This window comes from Pteropus alecto, unplaced genomic scaffold (assembly GCF_000325575.1).
Source record: "Pteropus alecto unplaced genomic scaffold, ASM32557v1 scaffold88, whole genome shotgun sequence".
In the NCBI taxonomy this organism is placed as follows: Eukaryota; Metazoa; Chordata; class Mammalia; order Chiroptera; family Pteropodidae; genus Pteropus; species Pteropus alecto.
Genome location: NW_006494611.1, coordinates 12,355,628 through 12,377,786, shown reverse-complemented (window position 1 = coordinate 12,377,786; position 22,159 = coordinate 12,355,628). Strand labels below are relative to the sequence as shown.

The following is a 22,159-nucleotide window of genomic DNA, read 5'->3' as shown; positions in this document are numbered from 1 at the left end:
GAGAGAAATCAAGAATTATTGCTTAATTTCTGGGTTTAGTAATTAGATGGAATGTGGTGCCATATTTTAAGATAGGGAAGCCTGGGGAGTGGAATTTGTTTTCTGTCCATAGAGAGTAGTGTTTTATATAGCCAGAGAAAAATTGAACAGTTATATTATTATGGAAAGCTGAGAGGAAATGTATTACATGTTGATATATGTTCTCCCAGTCAAATGGCAGTAAATCTTTTGATTTTCCCTCTCCCCGATGTGTTCCAGAATCTTAAGTAAAATCTGCCTATTCTCCTAAATCACTGCCGTAGCAAAATGACAACAAAAGAAAGGAACAAGAGATAAAGAAAATCTTTCTACATCCCATGCTGAATTCAGTGGTCTTTATTTCAGTTTAGACAGATTACTTATGATTTCTCTCCTAATTCCTACGTGTTAAAAATATAATTTCTGACTCTGTGTGTGTGTATGTGTGTGTGTGTGTTTTAAATATAATTTCATTACAGCAAGAAAAGTTTACATGACCTATAGCATTTGCTGTAAAGTGTTTTAATCTGAGGTCACAGGAAGTCAGATATTTAGTTGAAAATAAAAGAGTAAATGAATTAAGAATGTCTTAGGTCCCTGTGTATCCAATCTTCTTGGTTTTTGTGAAGGATAAATGAGAACTATGTCTTGGAAGGTAAAACAAAAAAGTGAAATGTTGTAACTATAAAACAGTTTGTAATAAAGTGGTGAGCAATGGCTATCCTTTAAATGGATATTCAGAGTGTGTGTTATTACAGAAGGTTTCATATCCCCATAGGAGGTAGAGTTAGAAAGGAAGTTTGACCAGTACTGAATCAAGATAGAAGGTGATGACAAATCTGGTGAAAGAAAACAGTATGAACAAAGCTAAATACATGTGTATGAGTTGGGGGGAGCAGAAAGCACCTTATATATTGGGCATGATAGATAGATACAGATATATAGTGAGCAGTCAGAGTTGCGGAGAGTAATGACAAGATTAACTTGAACCAGGAATTGCTTCTGAATTTTAATTTTCCTTCATAATTCATACTTTTTCATAGTTCAACTCCTTCATAATTTTATACCAATGTCACCTGCCTACCTAAATGGTATGTGGCTCACATGTACCCTAGAATTTTGAACATTTCTAGATCTATACTTAATTATATTTGCATACTTAACTCTTCCTTTCTTTTTTCTTTGTTTAAGTTGCTCATTAGGCCACAGTGATATGGAGGGAGCTGGCTTTCATTATATAATGAAATGTATATAAATTCTACAAAATTTATACTTTCACTTGTTTTTAAATATGATAGGTAATAGCCTCTCAGGTAAACTTTTTAAAAACTTAAACAGCTACACACACACATGTACACATCCTAAAAGGTTGTTCCAAGTCATGAATAGATAATAGTTTAAGGGCACTAAAATAGCTTCTGCTTTGAAAATAAGAGTTTTAGGGTTTTTGTTTTTTGTTTTTTGTTTTTTTTGGTATGTGTGTGTGCGTTCTAGATTCCTTTTAGGCAGAACCTTATGTTTTTCAGTAAGCTCTTCCTGTTGCATGCTGCTTTTGTTCTATATCCATTTATATATTCATTTGACCATTTTACAAATAAATACCTGCAGAAAAAATTAGATGACTCAAGGAATGCAATAGTTATAAAAATAATGACTATATTAGTTTTCCTATCTGGGTATTGTGATTAGTTAAGTTACAGAGCTACATACTGAGTCACAAATAGGGCTAAGCTAAAATCAGAGTTTTTTAGTTCTTTGTTTAATGTTTAAACAACTAGAATGTAGTGAGTAGCACATAGCTTCTTCTTATATCATTTTGCTAAAACTAAAGAGAATAGAACATCTTTGCTTTTTAATCTGTTGTAGATAGCAAACAAAACTCTAAGATATATTTGATATATTCTATACAAGTCTTCTTCATCCTTAGCATTTTACTTTAGAAATTGTTTTTAAAATTTCTCCGTACCTGCCGTGTGATTCCTAACCCTTGCTAACACTGCCAGTTCTCTGTATCCTCACTTTTTATTTTGATTGTCACTTAGTCCTCTGATTTTCTCACTGCTATTTTTACTCTTTTTCTCCACTATATCTTACTGTCTAGTGCCATTCTAGTAATATTTCTAAAATATTATTCTAAAATAGTGCTTTAATAGCTTCTCTCTGGTCGTGAACTAACAATGGTTTCTGGTTACCTTTCATTTCAAGTTCAGATCAGTCCTCTGTAGGCCGTTCTCACTCAACCTCTCCATTATACATTCTCTCTTTGATCTAGAGATCGTGCAGTGCTGTAAGAGGAGTCCTCCATCATTTTTTTAAGCTGTTTTTCTGGTCTAGATAGCCTTTGCTCATTCTTGAATGTTTAAATCGCACTACTCTTTAAAGCATCGTGTACTTTTCTATGAAGTAAACACAGTCAACATTGGTCTGTCAACTTAATGTCTTAAACAGGAGCCTTTGGTTACAAGTAATAGAACTAGCTTAAGCTAGTTTAAGCTAGTGTAAATTGAAATGTGGGAATTATTTTAAGGATACAGGATTTCTTAGAATTCAGGGTCAGGAATATGCAGGCAGGCCTCAGTAAAGACTTTGGTAGTGACATTGCCCTGTTGGTTTCAATCAGGGGATCTGGAAGAGCTGATGATTTTCTCTTTGTTAAGTTTTTGTTTGTTTGTTTTGCTATGCCATGGTATCATTCCTTTCAAAAAAATGAACCTGTTTTCAATAGTGGTTTGGAGGATAGCTTTTATAGAGCTGTTGGTGTTTATATAAACATATAGGACCTTTACTCCTGATATAAAAATAAGGATCTTTCCTCTTAATTTAAAAATGTATTGTCTTAATCTGCAATTTCCTTTTTTAAAAACTAAAATCAATAAATATCTTTCTAAGTCAATTCAATAGATATCTCTTTATAATGTTTTCATGTGGATGTTTTATAATTTACTTAATCATTTTCCTATTCATAGATATTTAAATGATATATATCTATATGTTGTGCTTTTATTTTTATGATAGATTGTAAAAAGAGATTAAGAATATACTTAGAAAATGTGAAAGAAATTGTTTATTTTCAAGGAAAATATAAAATGCCAAAAGTGACTCAGGCAAACCTAAAGAGCCCAGAAACCAGGCTCCCTGTGGTGTTGGTGCAGTTTATGAAATTTTAAAAAGTGGGTAATTCTCATGGTTAGTGAACTATTGTTAGGTTTAGTCGACATAAGCTTAACTCTATAAAATTGCTGTAATAGTTTCTAAATGCTTACTCTCAGTTTCTATACATATCTAGTCATGGATTGGTGACAAACAGTTCATGGACTATCAGTAGTCCATACTTATAGTAGCATAATTTTAGCCTACGAGCCAACCTAGAAGGAGAATTAGGGGATGTGGGGTAAGGTTTGTGTCTTGTATATATATGGTCATTTAATACTCTCGCTTTTGGTGTGGTACCTACTCTCTCAACTGGGTCTGGTATCCCCTATTTCAGAGATCCTGTTTTACTTTCCACAAAGAATAAACCTCCAGACTTCTACTGCAGTGGTGGAACAGTAGTTACCTAGCATTATGGAATAGGGAAGGGAATCAAAACCAAAACTGAAGCACCTTTCTCCAAGTTTTTCTTTATCTTAGTTTCCTCCTCCTCTCCCATTTCAGTTCTTGGTGCTGTCAGTTGCTAATCCTTTTTGAAGATTCAGAGTATAAAATGAGTTAGTTCTTAGCTTTACCCACTGCCTGGGATTGTTTTCTTGGATCTTCAAGGTTATTTATTACTTATATATCTGCTTTCCAGCATCTAGAATTTTGTTACTATTGTCACTTCTCCTGTTTCACATTGTTAATTTTTCTTTAAGTGTTTCTTATATATTTGTCATTTTGCAAATGTTACCCTTTCCAATCTTTTCTGCTTTCTTAACTATATTAACAAAATATTTACATTTATTTCTATTTTGTAGGTTTTATTGCTGATAGATATTTCTTCTATCTCACTTTTTTTTGGGGGGGGGGGTTCTTTTTTTTCCTGATTGAAATTTGATTTTGTTGAAGTATTTACTTAAAATTTTTTTCCAGAAAAAGTATATATGTAATCTATTCTCTGACTCTTTACATATCTAAAATTGCATTTTCCTCTCACATATATGAGTTTTTCTGTGTATAGAGTTAATTCTTGGGTTAATTCTTTTCCTTTACAACTCTAGCATAGAATTATGAGTAAAATGTCTGATTAGTATTGCTGTCTGATTAAAATTGGTGTTGCTGATGAAAATTCGAATACCTTTTTAGGTAACACTTGTCCATCTTTTTCTTTTTTGGTAGCATTTCATTTTTATCTTTTAAACTAAAAAATTTTACAGATAAGTTACAGATACTGTGTTTTATATCCCCCCACTAATAATCTTGCCAGGCATTTGGGAAGCCTTTAATTTTGAAAAGCCAAGGGTCAACAAAACAAAAACTCAGTGTAATTTTTTTTCTCGTTTTCAAAATCATTATTTCTCCCCCGTCTACTTTCTTTTCTCTTTCACGGTAGTTCTTTTTTTTTTTTCTTTCTCAGTGTATTATCTCAAGTCTTAATGAGATTGCCAATTACTACTCGATTTTTTTTTTTTTAAAGCTTTCACCTTTTTCATTGTTACTTTTTTTTTTTTGCCACTTTTTTCTCGCTTTTTTTTTTTTTTTTAAAGCTTTCACCTTTTTCATTGTTCTTTTTTTTTTTTTTTTTACTGCTGGCTAGCAGAATAAAAGCAAGATTTCTCTGAGTGTTCAGATTATTTACCTTTTTTTGAGTAACTGCGTTCAGTGATGTTTCTGCCTACTTACCTTTTTTGATGGCATTGGTAGTTGAGATGAATTCTTAAAAAATAAACCAAGATTTTGTTTTTTTAGTTAGATGGAAGGGGATAGGAAGTTAATGTAATGATTTTCTGACAGCTAGGAGATAATTCTGTGGAGAAAGGACAGAACTCTTAAACAGAAGAAGGTAGCCAGGGATAAAGGAAGATTTTTCTTTGCTCAAAAATAATTTCTTCTTCACATCTCTCCTGACAGCTGGTGCTAGCAACTCCCAGTTTTCTTTAGCCCGTGGACCCACATCAAAGCTTCGGATTCATCCTCCTCCCCATACCTCAGTTGCACCCTTCTGTCACCCAGAGGGCTCCACACAGTCTTCCTCTCAAGCCCACACTTTCTCTCTCAAGGTATGTTTACAGGAGGGAGTGGGTGGAATTATGTTACCCATTCCTTACTCGGGGCAAAATTAATAGATACTCATTGAATGTTGATTGAATAATAGTTGTCCTCTTTTAAAGTGGTGCTTGACAGTCGGCCAATATTTATTTTCACTCCTCTCTCTGGACTGTTTCCTACCAGATACCTTACAGTATGTGTATGGAATGTTTTTATAGTTTCTAGACATTTTGTAGGATTTTCTTGTGTTTTTTTGGTTTGTGTTTCACTGAGCAGTTGGGAGAGGAAGAAATCAAATGGCTTAAGTTCCCATCTTGATGCAGGAAACTCTCCAGGTTATTTTAAAGGGCAAGTCATACTTTATACAAATAGTATTGTTTCAAGGCTTAATGAGATGTTGGTCAAGTTTTATGAGGAAATAATACATATATAGTAGGCAGTAGTTTAAATAGGAGGTTTAAAATCAGTAATCCTTATTGGCAGGGTAGAAATAAGACTTTAGTGAAAAGATTAGCTAATGGGTTGGAAGATTAAAACTATAATAAAATTTCTCTGTTTTTTTAATGTTATCTGAGATGTTCACAACATGCAATAAAGTTTTCCCCAAAGACCCTAATATAATTTGCTACCAGGTATCATCTTTGATCGCTTCCACATACTACAGGTTGAACATAGTTGAAGACAAAACAGATTCTCCAGATATATAATTTGAGTGCTATAAACCCCAAACTACCTAAATATACAACTCCCCTCATACTGTATTGTATATGCCATACATTAAATATAAAAAATGTTGACATTTAACATTAATTAGTAGTTATTAAACTTAAGTAAAAGCTAAGTGGATTTCTTAATAAGTTGATTTATTTTATCAGCTTTGTTTTGTCTGTGAGGAGAGAGCATACATTTTAATGGGTAAACTTCGTGGCATCTGGTTTGGCTGCCATGCATCCTACTTAGTTATTTTATATTCTTTATGTACTGGAAGGGTGAGGTCCCTGGAAGGTCAACTCTGAATAAGCAACATGTTAATATATATATGTCTTTCTTTCTCCTTACAATCTAAAATTGTAAGCTGTAGTAGGGGTAGGACCATGTTTTTGAATCTCTCCATGGTACCCATTATAATGCCTCATGTTCATAACACATTTGTTAGTGTCAGTTTATTGAGTTATTTAAAACCGTATTTTTATATTGATTGTCAGACTTTGGGATATGTGCTTTCTTATATGAAAATATTTAAATTGTGTATTTTGAAATGGAATTAATGGTATTTAGAAATACTACCAAATCTGTAATTTTTTAGCATTACACACATATTTTTGGACACATATAATATTACTGTAAGAAGCAATTTACCTTTTGAAACCCACGATATAGTCTCCTCTTAATTATATGCAATAATAAAAAGCTTGGTGTGTATAATCCAGAATGACCACAACATGGTATTCTGGCAAATGGAGAAAAACCATTACTGTGTGTGCTTAAAAAGTTTCACGTTTGAACCCCACTCTCAGATTTTGGTTATGGTAAAAACTCCATATGTGATTATGCTAGTTGTCACTGTTGAGAATGTGACAATCTTTAGGGAATCTTCTTGGTTGATGTGTAGTGCCCACCAGGTATCATTGAATTTTTTTCTCATTATTATTTTTCTTACTTTTGAAGGAAAAGTTTTTACATTTAGTTTTAAATAATATAGTAAAAAAGTTAAAGTAAAAACAATATTTTAGTGTATTAGGTATAGTATGTAAAAAAATTCAGAAAACTGATATCTTTCTAATGAATTTTACTGTCAGTTTAGCATATATATATTTGAAGAATATTGAAGAAAGTGTTCTTTTCGACCCTACCAAAAGTATTAAGCTTGAGAAATATTAAAATGTCCTTTTAATATATAAAGCAATGTAACATTTAATTATATTCTCTCAATAAAGGATTTCTAAAACAGTGAAATTCCTAGTTATTTAGATTAATTGAAATTTAAACCTAAGACCTTAGGGTAGACATAGATGAAGCTTAATGTGATTTGCACTTTATTTCCTTTAGCTTATCTAATTTTATCTTTTTCATATACATATTTGAAACCATGAAAGTGAGAAAATATAATTCTTCTAATATACAATTTGATATTTTTACTATTGTCTCAGCAGTATATTGTCACATCTTATTACTTTACAGTTTTTGATTTCTCTGCAATTTGAATTGTATTGCCTCATACATGGTAATCACATGTAGTAATGATGGTAGCTGCGATTTATTTAGCAATTTATGTGATATTGTTACATATATTTTCTAATTTAACCTTCACAGCAATCCCATGAGAAAGGTAGGGGAAGTACTAATTTTTTTTTTTTTTTTCATTTTATAGATGAAGAAACTAAGACACAGAGAATGACACTTGTCTAGATAACATAAATCAGTAAGTGTTTGAATTAATGGAGGCAGATAGTATTGGGTACATTCTAATCTGCCAAGGACTTCCATTGCTGCCATCTGCCTGAGTTCTAGGGACAAAAAGCCAAGTAGCCAAAATGGTAGGGAACCAGAAAGGTAGACTTGAGTACCCCAGGAAAATATGCTCTTCCTTTTAATTTCTTCTTTTTTGTTCCCTTTTTTTTTTTTCCCAGTTAGTAATGAAAAGTTAAGAGAAGAGATAATGTCTTTGTCATGTTGTTAAATGAATGAAACTTTTATTTTAAATATAAATTATCCCTGAGACACTAGCAAAGTAGAAAACCTAGAGAGAAGTTTGTTGAAATTTTTACAAGGCAATAGCTATAGGGTCAACTAAGGAAGTGAGAAAGTTAATGGTACATGTGTGTAATTGGAATTTAAGTGTTTAAGGCTGTCTTGTTAAGATTTGAAAAATCCTGTTAAACAACTATAGCATCAACTTAATATAAAAAACCTTAGAGCTTAAGGGTGCTTATCCAGTTGTGATTTTCTTTAGATGAAGAAACTGAGGTGCAGAGCAGTCGAAGCTTGCCCAGTGCCACCAAGCAGAGCTGGAAGTAAAGCTTATATCCTCTGACTTCCAGATTAGGGTTATTTCTTCTTCAAACTATTGCTTCTTGGTAAGCTGTTATTACAGTACTTAACAAATATTTTATTGTGTCTTTTATTTTGAGCAACATTCCTACATTTTGTTAAAATAACTTTAAAAAGTGAAATTTGCGATACTTTTGTGATGAAAATTTCAATTCTTTGTTTGGTTTTAGGTGAGTTAATGTGGGAAAAATCCTGGTATTTTGAAGATGTCTCAGCGCAGTATTGTTTCCTGTTTAAATTACAAGTAATTTCAAGAGTTTTGAGAAAAAAAGGAAATTGGGATTTTTTTTGTTGTTAAATCATGCCATCTGATCAGAAACAGTTATTTTTTGATGAAAAACAAGCTACTTTAAAAAAAGATTATGATATCAAAAATGAGATAGTCGATACTATCAAATCAGTACTTAAACCAAAAATTTCAGAAAGTACTTTTCATTATAAACTGAAAAATGTGAAAATTGATTTGCCGAGGATAAATATTCCAAATGAAGTCCTATCGAAACATGAAGTTGACAAATATAGAAAATTATTTCAGCATAAACCACAGACTGCAAGAAAATCTATCAATATTAAGACTGTAAGCTACATAGAGAAGTTTACGTTGCTCCATAAGTCTGAGAAAGTTGAAGAAGAGAGTATAAAAATGTCTGCAAAAATACTCAATTTCAACTGTTTAAAATGCCGAGATAGCACTCTGTATAGCCCAAATGATTTGCAGAAACACTTTCAGATGTGGCACCATGGTGAATTACCTTCATATCCTTGTGAAATGTGCAGTTTTTCAGCAAATGATTTCCAGGTATTTAAACAACACAGACGAACCCATAGAAGCACTTTAGTAAAATGTGACATTTGTAACAATGAGAGTGTATATACTTTACTAGACTTGACAAAACATTTTGTATCCACACATTGTGTAAATGGTAGTTTTCAATGTGAAAAGTGCAAATTCTCCACCCTGGATGTTGGCACATTTGTTCAGCACATTCATAGACACAATGAAATCCATTATAAGTGTGGTAAATGCCATCATATATGTTTTACCAAAGGAGAGCTTCAGAAGCACCTTCATGTTCATTCTGGTACATTTCCCTTCACTTGTCAGTATTGTAGCTATGGTGCCACAAGGCGAGAGCACCTTGTACGACATGTTATAACTTTACACAAAGAACATTTATATGCAAAAGAGAAACTAGAAAAAGACAAATATGAAAAAAGGATGGCAAAGACTTCAGTAGGACTTAAGCTAATACTGAAAAGATACAAAATGGGTGCATCTAGGAAGACATTCTGGAAACGTAAGAAAATCAACAATGGAAGTGACCGAAGTCTAGAAAAAAACACTGAAGTGCTTAAAAATGTGAACAAAACACAGACAAAATCTGAAGACCAGAGCCATCTCATTCAGGAACATTCAAATGAAGAAAAGGATGAACAGCTACACTGTGAGAATAATGATAAACCTGCTGAGTCAGAGTCAGAAAAGCCAACTCTCCTCTCCACTGGGCAGTGTAGTAGAGCTGAAGAGGGATCACATTCTCCTGCAGCTTTCTTGAAGACTGCTGTACAAGGACCTACAGTGTTAATGGTGAAAAATAATAAAATAACAATTCCAGCTAACTACAGTGCTAAGTTTATGGGCTTCAAGATGATGGATGGAAAACAACATATTGTAATAAAACTGTTACCTACCAATAAACAGAATTTATATTCACCAGGCTCACAGTCAGATGCTGCAAAGGACAGTACTGGTAATTCGCAGTCCCAGACTTTGGACACGACTGGATTCTTAACAAGAGTAACAACTGTGTTAAGTGACACAGTTTACATGAAAGCAACTACTCCATTTTTATGTTCATCTCCTGTACTTACAGGGAAAGTAACTTCAGAAAAAGAAATGGCTTTGCTATCTCAAACAAGTAATACTCTTCAAACAGTGAATGATGAAAAAAGTGTACCTCCTTTGCCAGTATCATCAGAATTAGTTACAGGATCAGTGAATTTGACCACGAAAGTCGAAACAAGAGATAATGTTGACTTATGGGGAAGTCATATTACTCACAGTCACCCTGAGGTATCAGGTACAGCCATTAAAAGTCCAGATAAAGTCAACTATGCTACCAAACCAAATGCATTCAACAGTGGAGATATGCATAACTATTGCATTAATTATGTGAACTCTGAGTTACCTGTTGAATCTTCCAACCAAGGATCATTACCTTTTCATAATTACTCAAAAGTGAATAATTCTAATAAACGTCGTAGGTTTTCAGGAACAGCAATGTGTGAAAGCCCTCAAAGAGAATCTCCATCAGGTAAGACAGCTATTCAACAACCAATAAGTGAATCAGTTTTATCACTAGTGAGGAAGGAGAGCTCAAACCCAGATAGCCTGTTAGCATCTATTAGCCTTTTAAATACTAAGGATGGAACTTTAAAAACTCAAACTGAAATTGAAGACCAGTGTGTTTCAGAAAAGGGACAAAACATTGATGGACAGAACCTATACACGAATGAAAATAAAAATTTAGAGAGCATGACTGAAAATTCTAAATGGGATGGCATTTCCAATGTTGAGTCACCACTGATGCCTAGAATCACATCTGTGTTCTCTCTCCAGAGTGAACAGGCATCAGAATTTTTGCCACCTGAAGTAAACCAGTTACTTCAAGATGGATTAAAAGCAAAACCTGATGTGAAACAAGACTCTAGTAACACTCCAGATAAAGGCCTGCCACTTCATTGTGACCAGTCATTTCAGAAACATGAGGGAGAAGACAAAATTGTTGACTCTTCAAAAGACTTCAAAGTACAAGGCATCTTCCCAATTCCGTCTGGTAGTATGGGGATTAACGTGCCTGCAAATGATCTGAATTTAAAATATAGTGGAAAAGAAACACAAATGCCGTCAGTGTCACAGGACATGAGAGATTCAGAGAAGACACCTAGAATTTCAGGGATTGGCACACTACTTAAGACTCAGTCAGATGCGATAATAACACAACAGCTTGTGAAAGACAAACTACGAGCCACTACACAAAATTTAGGTTCTTTATGTATGCAGAGTCCACTTGTAAATTCAGAACCCAAAAAAGCTATATTTGTTCAGACTCCAAAAGGCTTTTTTGTACCATTCCACATTGCTAACAATCCTGGATTACATGTCGTTTCAAGAAGACCATTGGTTAATACTCAAGGTGGACCTGCTTGTCTTCTTTTAAACAAGAAACCTGGGATGATTTTAACATTTAATAATGGGAAATCTGAAAGTGTTAACACTGTCAAAACTGAGAGTGCTCAGGCTTGTGGAACTACAATTAAAGAGCCTTCAAGAACATCTCTTTTAAAGGTAGAGCAAAGCAATAATTGTCTGACACCTGCACTTTGTTCCAGTATTGGCAGTTGTTTGAGCATGAAAAGTAGCTCAGAAAGTACTTTGCCATTAAAAAGCCCTTACATTATTAAAACGTCAGCAAGTTCTTCAGTGAAAGCTGTGCCTACTCCTAATGTATCTGAGCATCAGGGCACTAAGTTAAATACCTTGGATTCAGTAAAACAGCAGAATGAGATTTTTCCAAAACCACCTCTTTATACCCTGTTGCCTGATGGCAAACAAGCTGTTTTTTTAAAGTGTGTGATGCCAAATAAGACTGAGCTGCTTAAGCCTAAATTAGTGCAAAATAGTACTTATTATCAAAATATACAGCCAAAGAAACCTGAAGGAACACCACAAAAAATACTGCTGAAAATTTTTAACCCTGTTTTAAACGTGACTGCTGCTAACATGTCAGTAAGCAACTTTGCAGCCTCATTGCAGAAAAACAATGTACCATCTAATCAGACTGCAGGAGGAGAGCAGAAAGAGCCAGGATCTTCTAGAGATGCCTTACCCTTCTTACTAGATGATATGATGCCAGCAAATGAAATTGTGATAACTTCTTCTGCAACATGCCCAGAATCTTCTGAGGAACCAATACATATCACTGACCGTTCAGAGGCCAGGGTATTGAGATGTAAGACAAATTGTAGAATTGAGAGAAACTTTAATAGAAAAAAGACTTCCAAAAGAAACTTGTCAAGAATAAAAACTCAAGTAAGAAGTAAAGATTCTGAAGCTGCCTTTGTACCTAGAAACAGAAACTGTAAACGAAAGTGTGGGGATAGTTACCAAGAACCTCCAAGAAAAAAAGCAACATTACATAGAAAGTGCAAAGAAAAGGCTAAACCTGAAGATGTCCATGAATCACTTGGATTTAGCAGACCTAGGCTTTCAAAAGATTCTGTCAGAACTTTGCGACTTTTCCCCTTTAGTTCCAAACAGCTTGTGAAATGTCCCAGGAGAAACCAACCAGTTGTGGTGTTGAATCATCCTGATGCAGATGCACCCGAAGTAATAAATGTAATGAAAACTATTTCTAAATTTAATGGACGTGTACTTAAGGTTTCATTGTCAAAAAGAACTATCAGTGCTTTACTGAAACCAGTTTGTTGTACCCCTTCTAAAACAAATTGTGACTTTTCCAGGAGGCACAAAACATTTAAACCTGTTAGTTCTGTGAAAGAAAGATTTGTGCTAAAATTAACACTCAAAAAGACAAGCAAAAACAATTATCAGATTGTGAAAACTACCTCTGAAAATGTTCTAAAGGCTAAATTTAACTGTTGGTTTTGTGGTAGAGTGTTTGACAATCAGGACGCTTGGGCTGGTCATGGGCAGAGACATTTAATGGAAGCTACTCGTGATTGGAATATGTTAGAATAATTTACTGTAATTACCAAGGAAAAGACAAAATATTAGAAGAAAACATTGAATTACCTTAATGCAGACATTTTCTACTTCAATATGTTACCTAAAATTAAACATTTAAAAGTTGGCTATATTTCCATAAGAGAAAAAGTTTCGTGTGATATTTGAAAATGCTGTCATTGTACGTATAAGTTCTGAAAGAAATTTATCACAGCACAGATAGACCTTGATTTTTTCAAAATGTGTTCTTGGGAAGTTAGGGCAAAAAAAATTTTTGAAAAAAGTTTTCCCAATTTAGTGACTCAGAGGGTAATGGCTGACAGCCCCATTCCTTCTCTTCTTCCACCAGCCTTATGAATCATAAGTATAGCTCCTCTGAAGATGGAGAGCTCTTTCACCATGGAACTGAAGGAGTTTCTCATCATTTATGAAGATATACTAAGCTTAGGTAAAAAACTTATTCTACATTTGCTAAATATAGTTCTTTTGAAGGATATAGGTTCCTTTGAGAGTACATTTAATTCACTACAGCTACACCTCAGATGCTTGAAAAAAGTTTTTGAAAAGTAAATTTTTTTTCCTCATAAGCTATGTCCCACATCAGAGATTGGAACACCCTCCCAAGGTGATTTTGGTTTTCTAAATGGCTATGCCAAGGATTGCAAGAGATGGGCAGCCACAACAGAAGCACTAAACTCTTCATCTAAGTTGAAGTCCAGTTAAAGAACCTGACATTTTTGAATTTGGTGACTCTCCAGTGATGCCCTTGCATAGAACTATGCTTGTTTGGTTTAAATTGTTTGTTCTTCATAAACCAAATAGCCAATTTTTCTTGGTTGCCACCCTTTAAAAAGAGTGGAATGTAGAAGCACTTCCAGGGGAATGGCTTTTCTCAAAAACTAAAAATTATGGAAGCAAGATGAGCAAAGCAAATCATATTTTTGTCTGTGTTTAATTACTGTTAGTGTGTGAACATGTCTACATTGGGATAAACCATTTTTGTTAGCAACTTTACAGTATGACTGACAACCCAAAGCAGATTATTTACTGTTTGTTGGCAGTTGAAAGTAAAGAAACATTAATAGTAGACTCTGGCAGCGCATGAAACTTCAGGACAGATTCCTAAGGGACATTCTCAACAGAGGAATAGTTTTAAAATGGATGTTTTCATGATGACAGAATCATTAATGTAAATTTTTCACCTTGTGAGTTTGGATCAAATTTTGTTGGATCATTGGATAATGGATTTCTTATATTGCAAAATTGCATACTATATTTTTTGTCACGTTACTACAAGTGTTAAGATATTTTCATTGAAAACTTCAGGGCTTCTTTTCTGTATATAACAAAGAATTTAAAACTGTACATATTTTTGTACCTTTTCAGTTATGTAAATTTTGCACAGAAAGTTTTTGACATAAAAAGTTTATTTTTTTTTTTTCAGTTCTGTGCATGCACTAATAAAACTGGTTGTTTAATTTAAAAGGAATATGTACGACTTTACCCATGTTATTTTCCTGGTTTTTATTTCAGATGTAGAATTTTTTTGGAGGGGGTAAATTCATTTTTCAGGGATTGAACACTATTGTTAGCAAAGTGCCTAAAAGATGTGAAACAGTTTACATATGTCAACTGTAACAGTAGGTCCCAAATGGGCCCATTCCCCCAATAGTTTTATTTTAAAGAAAGCCATACATAGATGCTTCAAGCTATCTTGCTATGCACATTATACATGTACTGTTTTTGTGCAGTTTGTCTACTTTCTTAGTGAAGTATTTTTTTGTATAAAACCTTTTAAAATTGTGTTTAAATTGAGCCTAAGAATGGAGTTGATTGGAAATATACAGTATATATTAATAATGTATATTGGTGTTTAAAGAATGGTAAGCATTGTTAATTTCTGTAATGAACATTTTCAATTAAATTTATCTTGTTTGTGTTTACACATAATTTTTTTTTACTGTGGTAAAATCGAATGGGAATTTTATTCTAATGAGAAATATTTAGATTCCAAAGTTCTTTTCTTCTAGTGAACTATGCAAAATAAAGTGGGAATTTTTTGCCCCCAAAATCACAGGTGAAATTTTGAAATTTTGTTTGAGAAGAGTAACATTTACTACAATTTTACTATGGTTGTGCTGGTAAGGAAACCCATAGAGAGGCTTTTGCTCTTCAGTATCCTAACAACAATAAAATTGAAATGCTCTGTTATGGATAGATCTATTACAGTGCATCACCTTCTATAAATAGAGAAGAGACAAAGAACCATCTTGCCAGTGTTTGCAGCACTATACAAATACATTTCAAAACAGCAGTACCAGTAAAAAAATATTTTGAGATACATGCCTTTTGTCTTAAAGTTTTAAAAGGCATTTCAAAACATCATGCCTCAGATACTCTAGTTAGTACTTTTTCTGACTTTGTTAGGTTAACAAAGGAGGCAAACCTGCTTGGAGCTGCTTTATTGCCAGAGCAGAAAATCTGAAAACAAAACCCTTTATCCTTTTTTTTCTCTCTCAGCTGAAAGTGAGCTAAAGGTTGCTTTCCAAAATATATTCAGTAGTTTGAGGCACTTTTTACAACTGGAAGAGTTTTATTTGTACAATTCAACTTCCGGGTCAAGAATTGGTTTCATTTTTCCATTGTCCATCTCCGTTAACATGGGCCTCATTATTTGGCATTCACTTAAAAATTAGTTTAATCGTTAAAGCGTTTACCTTTCTATTTTAATAAGCAATAGTACAGGTTGAAATTAAATAGTTTTTGTGAAAAGTTTTGTTAAGGGGTCATTGAAGTTTTTAGTAAAGTGTCAGTAAATAACTTAGGCTTTGTAGGCCATTTAAGTCTGTCATAACTACTCAACTGTCGTAATGCAGAAATAGCCATAGACAATACACTAATGAATGAGTGGCTGTGTTTTTGAAAAAAACCTTCATTTTTAAAAATAGGCATTGGGCCAAATTTAGCCCACCAAATAGTTGTATCAACCTTTGCTATCAAAATTCTGCTTTTAAAGTGGGAGTTTTATTAACAAGTTTGATAGTTTCTTATGATGTACACCAGCTGCATAAAGTCACAAAGTGTACTTTGTAACTAAAATGTATGTATGTAAAGTTGCCAAAGTAGTGTTTATTTAAAAGTGAAGAGCATGTAAATTGTAGTGAAAATGATGACTGAGTAAAGTAGATAGGTCATTTGGGTAATGGAGGGTAATGCAGCTTGTAGAGGACATCGCTGTGAGAATTTATGTTCAGGTTAGATGAGAAATAGATACTAGTTCTTTTAGTGATTTGAAATAGCTGTTAAGAAAACATAATAGAAATTCTTGGGATGGGAGAGAATGGAGGTGAGCTGAAAACAATATTGTATTAATTCTATACAGCTAATTCCTTTTTTTTTTTTTTTTTAAGTAAGCAATTCCTTTTCACCACTGACACCTGCTTACCTCTTAACTTGGGATATGCCCCATTTGTGTTGGGGTATTGGCTTTGTATTTTGCCTTAGCCATTTGTTAGGGTCCTTGTTTTCACAAAGTTCTTGACTGTTGAGGATCTCATCTGGTGAGACATTATTTGTTGCTAGTTAGGAGGGTGGCATTAGCAGAAAACTTTACCTATAATGGAGAGTTGAAATAGGATCAGCTTAGTTGATTTTGGTGTTCATCTATTCAAGTATCCTTCCCTTAATAACTGGACAATTGAGAAGTAGTATCTTGGAAGAGATGTTAGACAGTCTTTGAATTATTTTTTGACTAATTCTGTCTAAAAGTGCTTCTGTTAATAAATACCCCCACTTTAAGAATATTTAAAAAATACATGCCATTATTATGACAGTGTAAACTTGAGTTAATAGTGTAGTGTAGGAAGAATGTAATGTAAATCAATTTAAAAAATCATGATTTTAGTCAATACCAAGAATATACTTAGAGAAAAATACTCGTTCTTAGTAAAGACAGTTATAATATGTTAAAAGAAGAATTCTTCTTTAATACTTTTTAGAGTCAACCAAAATTGAGGTTATGTTCAGGTTGCAACTCGAATTGTTTCTTTCAATTAAGGAGTGAAACATAGATACCTGTTATCAATTATTTCATGATAATATAAAAGGATAGGAAAGCAAAATGAAAAACTTGGAGAGAACAAAATACCATTTGCAAATGACTTGATTTCAATGTTGTAAAAATCTGAAGTGATACACTGAAAATTAGCTTGTCCTGAACATGTAACGGTAATTATTTAGGAAACAAAAAGACCCATTTATAATAAGAGTCAGAATAATAAAAGTTTGAAGATGCCCAAAGCAACCCACAAAACCTAACTGGGAAGTATACAGTATTTCTGGGTGTCAGGTTAAATAAACCCGTTTGGTAGGTCTCATTTTCCACACCTGCGTCCCACAGAAGGCTTATATCAAGTGGGTGGTGGAAGCTGGTTAGTAGTGATCATTCCCTCACTCCCAACTCCTGCAATATGGAGAGAATCAGGGCAGGGCAGGGCAGGGCAGGGCAGCTACTGAATGGCCCCTTTCCCACACACCTCTGTTGTAAGAGATCTGCCCTGGTGGGTGTGGCAGCAAAGTAGCAGCTTGCATTTCTCCCCAGCTTTCTGGGGGCAGAAGTGGTATTCTGTGTATATTTAGCAGCTGGTGAAACTGGTATATCCATCCTCCCTGGTTCTGGGATATAGATCCATACTGGAAGGTGGCAGGAGATTCTCCCTCGTGCCTACCCCCAACCTCCAACACAGCTGTTCTGCAGGGAGGATCCCAGGATACATTCAGTGAAGTGCTAGTGTCCCAACACCCCACGCTCAACGTACTCCATAGCACAAAGGCATAGCGGTTCTGTTCAGGGGATGGTTGGAGTGAGCTTCAAAGACTTGAAAACACACTGCCTATTACAAGAGGACTGACTATGTGGTACAGACTGGAGCAGTTTATATCCCAGGGTATTTTGAAAACAATAGAGCAATCAGCTAAGAATTAGTGGAGGCTAATAGTTGCTGTTGATACCGATACCAGCCACAGAAATCCCTTGAGGTCGGAAAGAATGTGTGCATACTCAAGGCTGCAACCACATAGGAGCAATGAAAGGGGGAACTTCTGAGCTACAAGTCCCTGGCTGAATGTAGGGCAAAACTTGTAAACTGTAGATAGTGAAAACAGTCTCCAAGCCATACATAGATCCAGTGGTAAACGGTATAAATCTCTGATTCAGAGTGCTTAAACACACCTATGGTGCTGATCACTAAATGGTGCTGACTCAGAAACAACCCCTAGGAAGTCAGATTTAATAACAATAGGGAAACAAGTTGAACAGTAATATCAGAGGTTGCACACTGTGAGGGTAGACTTGAAGGATAGGTCCAACCAAGTCACTAAATAAAAAGTCCAGAGTTAGGGAGGAGGACCAGTATGCAGAGATCCTACAAAATGTTACCTAAAGTGGCCAATTTTCATCACAAAATTATGAGACATTCAAAAAAAAAAGTAAAGTGTGACACGGGAAAATGCAGGTAATAGGAACTTCCTTTGAGGGGTACTAGATGTAGGTTAAATGTTAAGCAACTATTATAAATCTGTTTGTTGAAAAGACCTAAAGGAAAGTATACTGACAATGTCTCATCATATAGGAAATATAAATTTAAAAAATTATCAAGAAAGAACTAAAGAAAATTCTGGAGGTGAAATGTACAATAACTAAAGCAAAAATTTACTATAGTGGCTCAACAGTAGATTTAAACTGGTAGAGGAATCAGCAAACCTAAGGATAAGTTGGTAGAGAATATGAAATCTGAAGCACAGACAGACAAAAGAATGAAGAAAAACAGTCTTTCCTTACACTATATACATAAAAAATTGACTTAAAATGGATCATAAAAAAGTTAGCAAAAACTATGAAATTTGTAGAAGAATCATGGAAGTAATTAGTTGTGACCTTTCTTTAGGGAAAACCTTAGATATGACACCAAAATTACAAATGAAAAAATTAAAAATAGACAAGAAAGGATACATAGAATTTTTAGTAGAACAAATTGTAGAGCTAATCTATTTCATCTAGTTTGGATCAATATCAATTTAAATAATAAACAAAAACTTTGCCTTATATAGCTTCATTCCCTCCCCTCCGCTGTTATTGTCACAAATTATATCTTTAAAAATTGTGTTCCCATCAACATAGATTTATAATTATTGCTTTATGTATTTGCTTTTTAAATTATGAGGGGGAAGTTACAGATAAAGAATTCATTTTACTTTGTCTTTTATATTTACCTTTGCTGGAGTTTATATTTACCTTTATTAGTTCTATATTGCTTTGTGTGGATTTTAGTTACTGTCTAGTGTCCTTTCATCCTGAAGCACTCCCTGTAGCTTTTTTTTTTTTTTTTTTTGGTAGGACAGGTCTGCTAGCAATGAGAATTATCCAGGAATGTCTTCATTTTCCCTTCCTTTTTGAAGGATAGTTTTCCTGAATATAGAATTCTTGATTGGCTTCTTTTTTTTTTTAATTTTTTTTTACCCATTCAGCACTTTGACGGTATCATCTGGCCTCCATGGTTTCTGATGAGAAATCAGCTAGCTGTTAATATTATTGAGGTCCCCTGGTATGTAGTGAGTCACTCTCTCGCTACTTTCAGGATTCTCTCTTTGTCTTTCAACTATTTGATTATGGTATGTCAGGTGTGCTTATCTTTGATTTTTTCCTACTTGGTAGATACTTCCTAGAGCTTTGTGAGTTGGTAGATAAATGTTTTTCACCAAATTTGGGGAGTTTTTGGTTATTATTTCTTCAAATATTCTCTCCGATGCCTTTTTTTCTTCTCTCCTTCTGGCACTCATATTATGTTTATGCTGTAATGCTTGTCCCACAGGTCTCTGAGTCTCTGTTCATTTCTCTTCATTTTTGTTTTGTTCTATTTTTCTTTCTTTTTCTCAAACGGGACAATGTCAATTAACCTATCTTTAAGTTTATGGATTTTTTCTCTTGATTAAATCTGTCGCTGAGCCCCTCTGGGGAATTTTTCACTTCAGTTATTGTACTTTTTAACTGTGTAATAGAAAGTTCTAGAATTAATAGTTCTATTCATAACTTATATTTATGTACCTTCTGTATTTTGCTGAGACATCATTCTCTTACTTTCCTACCATTTTTTAAGTTTCGTTTCCTTTAGCTCTTTGACCATATTTAAAATACTAAATTAAAGTCTTTGTTTAGAAAATGTAAGGCTTAGGCTTTCTCAGGATTTCTATTGATTGCTCCCCCTTCTGTATATAAGCAATACTTTCCTTTTAGTTTATGGACTTTGTATTTTGTTGTTGTTGTTCTTGTTGTTGTTGTTGTTGTGGAAAAGAGGACATTTAAAATATTATACTATGGCATCTCTGAAAATTAGATTCTCAACCTCTGCCCCACTCCTTCCCCCAGAGTTTGTTGTTGCTGCTTGTTGTACTTGTTTGTTTGTTAGTAACCTTTCCGAGTTAATTTTAAGTCTGCAATCTTTGTCAGGTATGACCACCAAAGTCTCTGTTTTTTGGCTTAATGGTTAGCTAATAACTGGACAAAGATTTCCTTAAACACTGCAAATGAAAAAAAATCTTTAAGTGTTTTCCAAGGGACTCTGTTTGTTTTTGCAGTGTACATTCAACCCTCAGCCAGGCAGTTTACAACTCTGCCTTAGCCTTCACATTCTATTTTTGCAGAGCCTCCACGTCAGAGTAGATGACAGCTTAGGGCCTTCTCATGTCTTTCCACACTGTCCTGGCATGCATGTAGCTTCTAGATTCTCAGAAATATGTTGGAGCTTTACAAAGCGCCTTTGGACATCTCATTCCCCAGCCTTTCCTCCATAGCTTTTTGGCTAGTATATGGCTTGCCTCAAATGTTATCTATCACCTCAGGCAGCAGTGACTAAAACATTTGCCTGGTAATGTTTTCAACATTGCCCCTAGGTAGCAGCTTTAGCTCTGGCCCAGCTTCAATTCATAACAAAGCCAGTCTACTAAGAAGTTATCGGACCAGTCAAAACAAATAATTGCAATTCTTTGTGAATAAGTTGCATTCTGTACCCTCTGTTACCAGGAATGGGGGCTTTTATTTTCAGGACTATGGCTAACAACAAACTTAAAGATGAAAAATAGAACTTTTCCTTTAAGATCAGGAACAAGAAAAGATGTCCACTTTTACTGCTTCTATTAAATATTGTACTGGTGATTCTAGTCAGGGCAATTAGGCAAATTAAAAAGAGGCATTTCGATGAGAAAGAAAGAATTAAAAATATCTCTATTTTTAGATGATATGTTCTTATATATAGAAAATCCTAAAGAACCTATGAAAAAAACTCAACTAATAAATGAAATCAGCAAGGGTGCAGAATACAAGGTCAATAGAAAAAATTAATTCTACTGTAATACATTAGCAATGAACAATTCTAAAATGAAGTTAAAAAAAATTCTATCTTCAATGGCTTTAAAGGAATAAAGTACTTAGGAATAAATTTAACAAAGAAATGCAAGAGTTTTACACAGAAACTACAAATCATTGTTGAAAGAAATTAAAGAAATTAATGTAGAGACACCCCATGTTCATGGATCAGAAGACTTAATATTGCCAAGGTGGCAATACTCCCCAAATTGAACCACAGATTCAATGCAATTCCTGTCAAAGTCCAGCCACCGTTTTTTGTTTTTTGTTTTTTTTTGCAGAAACTGACAAGCTGATTCGAAAATTCATATGGAGAGACAAGGGATCCAGAATAGCCAAAACAATTTAGAAAAGAATGAAGTTGGAAAACTCATACTTCCTCCTTTTAAACATACCACAAATCTACTTCAATCAAGACAGTGTAGTACTGACAAAAATAGGCATATTGAACAATGGAATAGAATTGAGAATCTAGAAATAAACCAATTGATTTTTGATCAGAATGCCAAGTCAGTTCAGTGTGCAAAGTATAGTCTTTTAACAAATGCTGCTGGGACAACTGGATATCCATGTGCAAAAGAATACATTTAGACACATACCTCATGCCATGCATAAAAGTTAATTCAAAATGGATCAAAGACCTAAATGTTAGAGACAAAACTATAAAAATATTAGAAAGAAACATAGGTGTAAATCTTTGTGACCTTGAATTAGAGAACTATTTATTAAGACACCAAGAG

General features: G+C 34.0%; 1 protein-coding gene across 4 annotated transcripts in view; it reads left to right on the top strand.

Annotated features, from left to right (window-relative positions):
* ZNF518A (zinc finger protein 518A) overlaps positions 1-15,071 on the top strand; it is a 23,014-nt gene extending 7,943 nt beyond the window's left edge. For 3 of the 4 annotated variants that reach the window (XM_015599994.2, XM_006925926.3, XM_015599995.2), the window contains exons 3-6: positions 5,065-5,213; positions 7,574-7,624; positions 8,156-8,279; positions 8,424-15,071. In XM_015599994.2, coding sequence (XP_015455480.1) covers positions 8,555-13,015 — 4,461 coding nt within the window. In that variant the 5' untranslated portion in view covers positions 5,065-5,213; positions 7,574-7,624; positions 8,156-8,279; positions 8,424-8,554 and the 3' untranslated portion in view covers positions 13,016-15,071. The remainder of the gene's footprint in view (positions 1-5,064; positions 5,214-7,573; positions 7,625-8,155; positions 8,280-8,423) is intronic. The other variant, XM_015599996.2, reaches the window with a different exon arrangement.
* The last annotated feature ends 7,088 nt before the right edge of the window (positions 15,072-22,159 follow it).